The sequence below is a fragment of the Cebus imitator genome, unplaced genomic scaffold (assembly GCF_001604975.1).
Source record: "Cebus imitator isolate Cc_AM_T3 unplaced genomic scaffold, Cebus_imitator-1.0 Scaffold54, whole genome shotgun sequence".
Taxonomy (NCBI): Eukaryota; Metazoa; Chordata; class Mammalia; order Primates; family Cebidae; genus Cebus; species Cebus imitator.
Genome location: NW_016107369.1, coordinates 7,501,779 through 7,512,775, shown reverse-complemented (window position 1 = coordinate 7,512,775; position 10,997 = coordinate 7,501,779). Strand labels below are relative to the sequence as shown.

At 40.2% G+C, this 10,997-nt stretch overlaps 1 protein-coding gene across 11 annotated transcripts in view; it reads left to right on the top strand.

Moving 5' to 3' along the window:
* Positions 1–10,997, top strand: part of SIPA1L1 (signal induced proliferation associated 1 like 1) — a 393,891-nt gene that overhangs the window by 346,957 nt on the left and 35,937 nt on the right. For 9 of the 11 annotated variants that reach the window (XM_017528751.2, XM_017528750.2, XM_037738573.1 and 6 more), the window contains 4 exons: positions 4,122–4,268; positions 7,177–7,301; positions 9,488–9,550; positions 9,988–10,106. In XM_017528751.2, coding sequence (XP_017384240.2) covers positions 4,122–4,268; positions 7,177–7,301; positions 9,488–9,550; positions 9,988–10,106 — 454 coding nt within the window. The remainder of the gene's footprint in view (positions 1–4,121; positions 4,269–7,176; positions 7,302–9,487; positions 9,551–9,987; positions 10,107–10,997) is intronic. The other 2 variants (XM_017528753.2, XM_017528754.2) reach the window with 1 other exon arrangement.

The following is a 10,997-nucleotide window of genomic DNA, read 5'->3' as shown; positions in this document are numbered from 1 at the left end:
ACCAGGATGGTCTCGATCTCTTGACCTCGTGATCCACCCGCCTCGGCCTCCCAAAGTGCTGGGATTACAGGCGTGAGCCACCGCGCCCGGCTGCTCCCAGTTCTTGAAGCACTTCCTCAAAGTGGCAGGATAGCAATCAGCCCAACTTGTAATAATCAGCCGCGGGCTATCTCTGCAGAAGGGGACTGCCAGTTCCCAGACAGGCAGTGCCTCTCACTCTCCCGCTAGGTCTGTTTTCAAATAATATTTGTGTGATAGTATCAAATTCAGAGTATTTGGAAAAAATAGTAAGTCATCAGAATAAGGGCTAATTCTGAATTTTTCTTTGCCTAGCATACATACATCTAGAGTCGTAAAAACATTTGGGTGGCATTCCATCATTTGCTTTATGTGTCTTCTATGTGTGTGAACAGTCAGAAAACAAAGCCACTATTGAGTTATGTAAATGCAAAAGAGGGATGGGAATGAATGCCAACCTTCTGGAAATGCTGTTTTTTCACTTTGGGATAACTCCAATAACCAAATAGAATTTTCTGATACATTTGCCAAATAAGAAAGCTGAGGTTGAGAACTAGCCTGAGATATCTTAGCTTAATATATACGTTTTGGAGAGCAGGGTAAGAAAAACAAACTCTAAATACAAATGTAAAGGTTACGTCTTGACTTTTCCTATGGAATTATGTTATAACTTCCTCATAGAAGCATAAACATTTTAACATTCACTGTAAATATACTTCATTGGCATTACTTGCTTACCCCAAGACAAAAAAAAAAATCATCAGACTCCTACATGTTGCATTAACCTTTACTGGGTTAATGTTCTACTGCTGTTTCCTTTTTTCTATTTTTCTGTAACACCTCCTCTCCTTTGCAGTGAGAAAGTCAAAGCAGCTATGAAATGAAGCTATATTTGAAGTTTCTCTCTATTAGGTGTGTGTGTAAGAGCCAAACTCTTCAGGCTGAAAGGAATGTGGTATTTTATTACATTTGGATTCATGTCATTCCTTAATCCTTACTTGGTTTTCTTTTTCATAACCAACTCCTCTCATTCCCACCCCTTTCAGACCATCTTACAGTTAATTACTTTAGAATAATAGTGAGGAATTTGTGCAGTGTCTCAGTGGAAAAGAATGAAGAGAAACCCATGTTATGGTACCCGGATGAATGTCTTTGGATCTTCTCCTATCAAAACACATTACCTGAAGTAGAGATGAACTGGTATCCCACTAGTCTATGGCCTTACCATACCTGCCCCACGCATACTCTACTTCGAGATCTGGCAACCTAATGAGAGTGCCAGTGGGTGGTTGGCCCATATTTCTCACACTCTGTACAGCAACAATGAGGTCGACAATGGTAGTAGGAGGATTTTACAAACCCTGCCTCTTTTTCTTCTCACCACATTTCCCGAACACTGACATCTCAAGTCTCCCTATTTGCCCCATTTTACCCTAGTTAGAACAGACATTGTCCTAAGTTCTTTCACCATTATAGGTAAAATTGATGATATTCACATGGGTGTTTGGGCTTAGACATAATTTTATCACCGGTAACTCTATTCCTTTTTCTTGCATTTTAGAAGGCATATTAACTTTCAGTCTGTCATAATTGCTTGTATTAAATTATTCACAAATGTTGGTACTTCATTATTAGTGACCAACTGTTGTTCAAGGGATCTAGCCCCACCATAGTTCAGAACCCCTGACTTGGGGCATCTGACATAACTGTGGTACATGTCCTGAATCCCCCTTCTCTTCTTCATTTTTTACACCGCTGATAAGGATTCTCCATCATTCAGAAAATGTGTTAAGCACTCAGAGATGTGAAGTTAAATAAGGCTCAGTCCTGGCCCCTTAAGGACAAAATCTTAATTCACATTAAGGGAGACAAATACACACAAAAAAACTGTTGAATACGACATGGTGTAATAGTGCAAGGAACAGACTGTCATGGGATTTGAGATTCTAATTTATGAATTCAGAGCTATGATGTTGGGATCAGGCCTTGAAGAGAAAGGATTTTATGTGAGTAGCTAGCAAAGGAAGAAGGCATTCCAGCAAAGAGAACAAGATGAATAATAGTGTGAATGGGTCGAGTCAGCACTGGAACACCTCAACTGTCTCAGAATGTAGGGTGCATGGAGCCATTAAAGGGAATGGAAATGAAGATGGCGTTTTGTCACATAGTTCAAGGCCTTATAGAGGGTACCAGGGAGTTGGTCCTCTATCCTGTAGGCAAAGGGAAGCTTTGGATAGGCTCTTAGCAGTTGGATGACTTGGACTAAGAGGTTGGGTTGGGGCTTTGGGAGGAATGGGGTGGGGAGATCCTGGAAGTCAAGAGACCCGTTGGGACACTTGTACTGACCCAGGCTGAACGTGAGAGAACTCAGAAGCCCCTCAACAGGTTGGAAACTAGCTATCTTCTTTGTCTTTCTGTTTTCAGGACCAGCACCAGAGTGCCGACACACAGTTTGTGCTCAGTAATTAGTTGTTGAACTTAATTAACACAATTGACTGGAAGGTAAAGAAAGAGGAAGAAAAAAATGGCTTCATCATGTTTAGCTTGACTAGTCACATGACTTGCAGTTTCAAGTTGTCCTGTGAATAAAGCCATTTTGTGGTACCAAAAAAAAAAAAAAAAAAAAGATGTTTAGCTTGAGATAACAAATATAGAAAGGACAGTTTGGGCCATTAGGGAATGGGATAAAACGTGTTACTCTTGACAAGGTCTGATTTGGATTGCTGGTGAAAGGTATCCATGAAGATGTTTAGGAGACAGCCGGAAATAAATCTGGGCTCTCAAATCAGATCTGCCCCTTGGGCATGGATGAATTTGGGAGTTGTACTTTTTAGTATCTATCCTTATTCTTTTTCTGTTTGAAAAGCTTCTCAGCTTTCTATACCTGAAGCACTATCTGGCCCTCTCAGAAGATCAGTTGGTTCACTGTGGGACAGGGCCGCTGCCAGTGAGGCAGCTTCCATCTCAAGGCTTCAGAACTTTGACTTGCCTTAGGATAGCTTTACGTGTAAAGTTGTTTGAGCCTGCAGACCCATTGTAAACTGTCTGAGTTTTAAAAAAAAAAAAAAAAAAAAAAACCCAGGCCTTCTCTAGGGGACAGCAGTAATTTAGCATGAAGTGCACTGGACTTAGAGTCTAGATACCTGGCTTATTGTGAACTTGAATGATGACTTAGATTTCATTTCCTAAGTTATAAAATGGAGATGACCTCCCCTGCCATAAGAGTCGAGTCATTTGTGCCAGCATTTGCTTCTGAAATAAAATACCATTGTTACTTAGGGTTAGCTTACACCTAGTCACAACCGTCAGCATAGCATCACTTACTGATGTCCCTGTAGTTGCCCTGTTGCCTACCAGAGTAGAGGAGGAGAGGGGAAAAATATGTCTGTCCTGACCACAAAGCCATGGTTTCTGCCTTGACAGCCAGTTGGCAGTGTGAAGGATCCATAACTTCACAGACAGATACATGAGGTGCCCATGTGGAGTACACTTCTATGGTGATATTATATACATTGAGTAATTCTAGTTAAATTCAACAACTGCAGTTTACACATTTTTTCATGGAGGTTTTTATATAGTGATACTACTACCAACAAAAATTATAAATTTTACTAAATAGCAAAATCTGAATATTCATTCCAGACTCTGAATAATAAAATTGGAAAACAAAGAAGCACACAAAAAATGTACCACTGTTACTGTGGTCATACACTCTGGGAAGACTAGTGTGAGAAATTGGAATTAATTGCTATGTTAATGTCACTTGGGTTCAATTATCTTCTGCTCTGCCATACTAAGAAACTGCATGAGCAATTTAGCCAGTTGAATTCTGTTAGCTTTTGGAAGCATGCATGTTTTCTAGATCTTTTTTCCGTGTTATATTTTGACACCCACCCCCACCCTCTTCAAGGCAGTTTTCCAGCTGTTCCCCTAGGGAGTCATTTTATGGGAAGGTTTCTTTTGTAGGCTTCCAGCTGGCTTCATTTTCACTATCTCCATGAAGTTGCTGTTTTTGTCACATTTATATGATATTATCCATCATGCATTGCCTTGGGATTTTCCCTTTGAATTGTTGACTTCATGTTTCTGCGTTGCACATGCAGGCTGTCTCCTGGTTCGGACATCTATGTGACGGTCTCATCCATGGCTTTAGCAAGATCCCAGTGTCGGAACTCTCCTAGCAACCTGTCTTCATCCAGTGATACGGGCTCTGTGGGGGGCACCTACAGGCAGAAGTCCATGCCTGAAGGGTAGGTATGCCTTCGTCCCATTGTACATGGTCCCTGTTGACGTCAGTTCTTTCATCTGGACTCAGACATGTAAAATGACTTCCATTCAGCCAGCCTTAATCAATTTGCAGACAAACAAACGAGAAAATTTAGTTAATATTCCAGATAGAAAAATGCCTTCATGGCTGGTTTAAACTACTTCTTAGGAAGTTTATCTTCCTGTAGCCTCTACAAATAACTCAATGGCAAAGAAATCAAATTGCATTCGTTTGTCCATTATATATATTGTTTAGTTTCACAGTTCAGATTTTGTCACTTTTATTTCCTCCAAAATGGAAAAGGCACCTGTACAAGTTTAGGATGGGAATGAGAGGTAGTTAAAAAGCAAAACTATTTAAAAGACATAGGACGTGTTCCACCCTCTTTGGAGATTTATTTTCAGATCACACACTTTAAGGAATTCCAACCAGACAGAGCAGGTCCAAAGAGGGGGCCCAGGTAAATGAGGAGCTTGGAGACCATGTGGGAGAAAGAACTGAGGATGTGCCAGCCAAGGATGAGAATTGTTGAGGTGAGGAGGCCACAAGCTTTCTTCCAGCACTCGTAGATGAGGGATCAAGCTTGTCTGTGAGAACAACTGAGGCCAGTAAATGAAAGTTATAGAGAAGAAGGTTCCAGCCCATTTTGAGGAAGATATTTCAGAGCTGTCAGCCTGCCCTGGAAAGAAGTGGATGGCCTCATAAGGTAGAGTCCTTGTTCACTGAATGTATTGCATGTATCAGCCAAATGATTACTTAAAACTCCTTCAAATCTAACTGTGACTCTTAAACTACTATGTGCTTCTCCAAACAAAGGAACAATTAAACTCTTCAAAAACAACACCAAGTAAAATTTAGAACAACTTTTGTCTGAGCTCCTCAGGACTGGGTATCCCTAATACTCTGGCATACAGTAAAATGAGGGTGGGGGGCACATATGAGAAATGAAATTGTAAGTTAATCAGATGAAAATGTTTTTCAAAGGAGAGTTTAAAGATAGTCTTACCTTATCATTTACTTAAAACAAGAGGGCCAGAAAAATGTTCAGCTTTAATTAAGTTCAAATGTTTAAAAGGTTATCTTTAGTTTACACTGCTACTAAAAAATAAAAGCAAGCTGGGCACTGTGGTCCCAGATACTTGACAGCTAAGGCAGGAGAAGATTACTTGAGGCTGGGAGCGTCTCTTTATAAAAAAAAAAAGTAAAAGCATGATTAGAATCCATCTCTAACTTGTATCTCCATGCCTTTTAAAGAGATCTTAATACAGATTTAGAATGGGATCATAAATAGGTATATTTATTCTTATGAGTGAAACAAGGACCCTTAGGGAGAAGATGGCAAAAAGTATAATTGTGAGTCCTTTTTTAAAATGAGCACTTTAATCAATTAGAAGTTTTCATAAATCAAGGTTTTTATTTTTGGTAAGTGCTACATCAGTATGTGAGATAGCTTTGCTTAATGAGCCTTATGATGATGTATCTACATGAACTGCGTTTGTGTAACAGTTAACGGGAGATGGTATAATAAGACTTTTATTAAGATAAATGTTTTTTAGCCCCTTCTACTTTGCAGATGCTTTATGTATATTTTTCTCCTTGGATTCTTATAATGGAATTGCCATTTTACAGATAAAGAAATTGAGGCAAATATTCAGCGACTTTGTTCAGTCCTATTGGGTGGGGGTTGGAACTTGGCTCCAGGTCTTTTTTACTATTTATCTCCTGCCTTTCCAGTGCCCCACTTGCTGGTTCTGCCCACACATGTATCAGCCTATAGCAAGGAAGACACCCTACGAGCATCAATTCATCCAGGCCCGTCTCAAGCGAGATCCAGGCCCACCTTAGCCTCCCGAGTAGCTGGGACTGCAGTGGCCACCACACCCGGCTAATTTTTTATTTTTTGTAGAGACTGGGGGCTCACACTGTTGCCCAGGCCAGTCTCTGTTCTTGTTCTCAAGTGATCCTCCTGTCTCTGCTTCCCAAAATGCTGGAATTACAGGTGTGAGCCACTGCTCCTAGCTCCTGTTTGGTCTTTTATTGTATAGATTATGCATAAGTTCATTAGTAACCACATATAAATTAGTAAATGCCCAATGTCCGTATGAATGTTTAAGTTCTACACTCTGCCACTTTTTCGTGGGCTCAGTCAGTCTTTACTTTGTTGGTATTGCTAGTCAAGGCATATGCTTTAATTAAGGATGTATTATTATTCTATAAAGGGAAAAATAAAACTGGCTCACTGAATAGCTAAATGTTCTTTCCAGAAATAAACATTTGCCTTTATTTTTGGCCAGTTTACCTGCTTCCAGATTGCCCTTCCCAAAGGCAATTTAAAATTTGTACAGTTTGAACATGGTTTCTACATGATCTAAATGATGGTAATCTTTGTATTTCAGACCGCAGAGCTAGTACTCAGAAAATACATGTTCCAAGAACTACTGACTTAGTGATTTACTAAACTACCAAGTTAAGAGAAACAAACCTCCACAATGTACCACTTGGAAGCTACATATGGAATATTAATATTTAGATTGTGAAATTTTTCTTTTGGCTGTGAATAGGTCTGAACTTGGCTGTAGGAGGGCTTAGGAAATTTTGGTTTCTTACACTACATACCTTAGGTTAGCTCAGTCCTAATGGCTTCTGCCCTTGTTGTTAGGAGTTTGTTCACATAGCGTACATACCTTTCTGAGCAGAGTGATGTATATTGACCACAACATCCACATTTCCACACCCACATAAACACGAACCAGGGTGTGTATACAAGTACAGACACGTAAGCAAAACCAGTAGTGCCGGTCATTAAAATTTAGTTCCTTACACCCAGGCCTGCCTTCCCCTCATGGATAAGGTCCCTGATGTTGTCTTTGCCTTTGTGGAAATCACCACAGGTTTGGAGTGAGCCGCAGATCCCCGGCCTCCATTGACAGGCAGAACACCCAATCAGATATCGGTGGCAGCGGAAAATCAATACCTAGCTGGCAAAGAAGTGAGGATAGCATTGCTGACCAGATGGGTAAGTAATCAATTTCTACAAGAAGCAAGTTGCTTTTACAAGGTGTCTTAGATCACCTTTTGATGACGTTATCAAAGCACTGTTATAACAGATAGTCCTAGTTAATAAATATGAATTAGAATGAAGTCTGTTAGATTATGTATAAGTGAAAGCAATAAATAAGACCTAAGAGAAAATGAGTTCTAAGTAACCCCAAATTTAAAAGTGGAAAGGTGATAGGAATTATTTTGAGCACTTAGATTAAAAGAGTAGACTAACCAAACTAAGCACTGTCTTCCCCCATGTTTATTTGTTTTTGACTAGAATAAGTGCCTTGAGAGATTCCTTGGTATACTTAATGTCAAGTTAAAAAACAAAACTATGAACAAAGTGGGGAAGAGATAAAATTACTGTTTAGTCACATCTGTAGCTTGCTTAGAATCTCTTTCCTCCCTGATGTGCTTTAAAAAAAATTCTTCTCACTCTATTAAGCTGTCAGCTAAGGAAATGTCTTAGCGGTAAGAAACAGCTGGGTGGAAGAGATTTGCATTAGTGAGCTCGCGCCTGGATTTCTAGTGCATAGCCCTTTCTTTGTATATATGTGTTGTTTCATAGTGACACCATAACACTGGTTGATACAATAACATTTTGCCATGAAACAAGATTTTCAACACAGGAGCCTCAGGGATTTGGTACCAACACAGTTGATGCATCATTAACTTCAATCTAGATTGTTAGGTTGTTGGGTTTTTTCCCTCCTTTATTTAATCTCTAGTTGCATCAATTTAGGACAAAAAGGTGTACATTTCAGGGCTTTATAAGGCAAGACCCATCTGTTAATCTTCTCTGCAGATTTATTGTTTTGTCCTGTTTTAATGACTGTGCCCAAGTGAATGTACTAACCATGGACATAGAAAGGAGTGGAGACGTGTCCCACTAAGACAGGAGTTGAGGAAGAGAAATGGAATTCCTAGGTTCTGAAGATATGCTTTGTTCCAGTAGCTTCAGTGAGATGTGCCTTGTTATTGAAGCCATCTGTCATTCTCCACTCTTATCCCACCCACCCCCACCCCCACACAGAAAACCTGAGCATATTCTGATCTGCTTTTCTACTCTTGACAGAATGCTTTAAATCCCATATGTTTTGATACTGTTGAGATGGTAACGACACATGTGAAAAGGATCCCTTCTTCAGCATGACTTTTGCGGCTTTTTTTGGCTCCTAGTGCAGGCTTTGAACAAGGCTGCCAGCAAGCCCTTTGTGAAGCGTGCAGTGTCATGCCTCTTACTCTCAGGGAGTCACACAGAGTGAGAAGGGATGCAAAGGGTAATTACAAGGTTCTTCCTAGACCCCTGTTAATTCTTTGCACAGACCACCCTCTAGTCTTTTTTTCCCTGCATCTACTTTACTTTAGTGACATCCCACTCTTAATAGGTAAGACTTAAAAATGAATGTAGATGAATTTTTAAAACATATTTGTTCATCTTTTTTGTAAGGTATACCTTTTTAAAAAATAAGATACCCCTGAAGCCTGCCAGAGAAGTCTTTTCACCACTGTACAAGAGGTCCAAGTGGTGGCCTTTCACCATTGAAAATCCAACCCTTCAAATAAAATATTAAAATAATTTTTGATATCCCAGCATTCCAGGAAAATAACCCCAGCCTTTCCTAATTGGCACATCAGAAGGAATCAGAAGGCTTAGCTTGTATAAGCCATTCCAGGGAGAAGTCAAGAAAAATATTTGTTGCATTTTTTATTACCCAGTACCTGATATTCAGTATATAATGGGCTGACCTTCTCTACTCAGTTTATAAGAATAGCATTCTCTAATGACTTGCACTGATTGAGAATGTTTATGAGGTTTTTATTGGTTAGGTATCAGTGTATTATCAACAAGTACCCTCCAGGCAGTGGAGACAGGAGTGTAACTTACTGAATTGGCTCACTTATCTTTATGGATGTTTGCTTTTCTGCCTCTGCTTTTGGAAATGGTTGAGAGTCAAGGATTATTTTGCCCTGTCCTCTACATGTTAGGAAGGGTGTTGCAAAGGCCCAGGATTCTTGCTATTAGCTATAGTAGTGTTATGGAGGATAAATTCCTTATCTCTCACTTTTGGAACCCATCTTGAACGCCAGCTTGGAGTCCAAAAGGAAGCAATTGTTTTAAGTAAACTAGTTGCTGTGTGTCTTTTCTGTTGTGCTCAGCTTACAGTTATAGAGGACCTCAGGATTTCAATTCTTTTGTCCTCGAGCAGCATGAATATACAGGTAAAATATTTCCAAAGTGTCATGGTAAGTAACACGTGATTGCATCCATGCCTGTCTAGGTAATGTAGACCAAGCTAGGTTAGCCACACTTGGCAACGAATGAATTTCATAAATTTAATTCATATAATCTGAATTTTCCCCCAAACCAAAAGCTCATTCAGAACTTTGCTGCATTGTTCGTGGCCTTTGGTTTGGTGGTACTTGGCAATGCTAATGTGTATGATGTGACAAGTTGTCACCAGCTGCAAGCTTTATCCATCAGCCACTTAAATTTCTGACCTGCTGTCTATCATATAGACTCTTAACAAGCTTACTGCTGAAATGCAGAGTTCACTGGTCAGTGAACTGAAAGATGCAATGGCAAGCCATCTTCATTTGTCACCATGTGCTTGTTTCTGCTTGGTGCCTGCACCATAATGTCCTATGCTGTATTCCAGAGCCAACATGCCATCTCCCAGCAGTATCAAAGGTACTGCCAGCTTTCCGAGAGAGCCCCAGTGGGAGATTAATGCGGCAGGATCCAGTGGTTCATTTGTCTCCAAACAAACAAGGGCATGTAAGTTAACTGTAAACTTAAAAAATATTAGATTCCTAGCAATGTACCTTCCTTGCACTGAAATGCTCTGCTCTTTCCTCTGCATGGCCAAAGAGGAAATCATTCGGGCAAAGGGTGGTCGTTTGATGCCATGGCCTTGCAGTTTCTGCTGCTACCATGGCCTCTAGATTGCTTTGAGATAAATTATGACTCCTCATTGCTGTGCTTCTGCCACCCCCACAGGTCTGGTCATCTGATTCAGTCACTAACAATCGTGAAATGTTAAGAATGAAACTGGGTTAGAAGTTGATTTTATTTGCTTACACAGTTGCAAGCATGAGATATGGTTGGATTGTCAGTCCTGCTCCAACCATGAGAGGACTCCAGCAGGACTGATGCTCCAACCATATCTTTGATACTGCTACAGTAGAGGAGGTATAAGAGGCAGGCAGACAGCTTCCCCTATGCCTCCTCTACTGCTTATCTTTCATAGCCATACACATTTCATCCTTTTGCTATAGTAATACACAATTCCTTTTCACTTACAGGTAAAATTGGGAATAAGAGGTTATCATTCTCCAACCCCTCTCTTACTCTTTTTTTCTCACTTTTTTCACCTGATGCCTCTGTTGGGACAGGACACCCTCCCCATGCTGTTGATTTCCTTGGTGTGTCTGTTCACTGGAATGTGTATGTTTATACTCACTTCATTCTATGGAATGAGGAAATACTCTATTTCATACTTACTAATTCAGTATGGAGGATGCCCAGAGAACTTTTAATGAGAGATACATGTAAGTTCTATGGTAGAAAAATGAATATTAAGGCCGGGCGCGGTGGCTCAAGCCTGTAATCCCAGCACTTTGGGAGGCCGAGGCGGGTGGATCACGAGGTCAAGAGATCGAGACCATC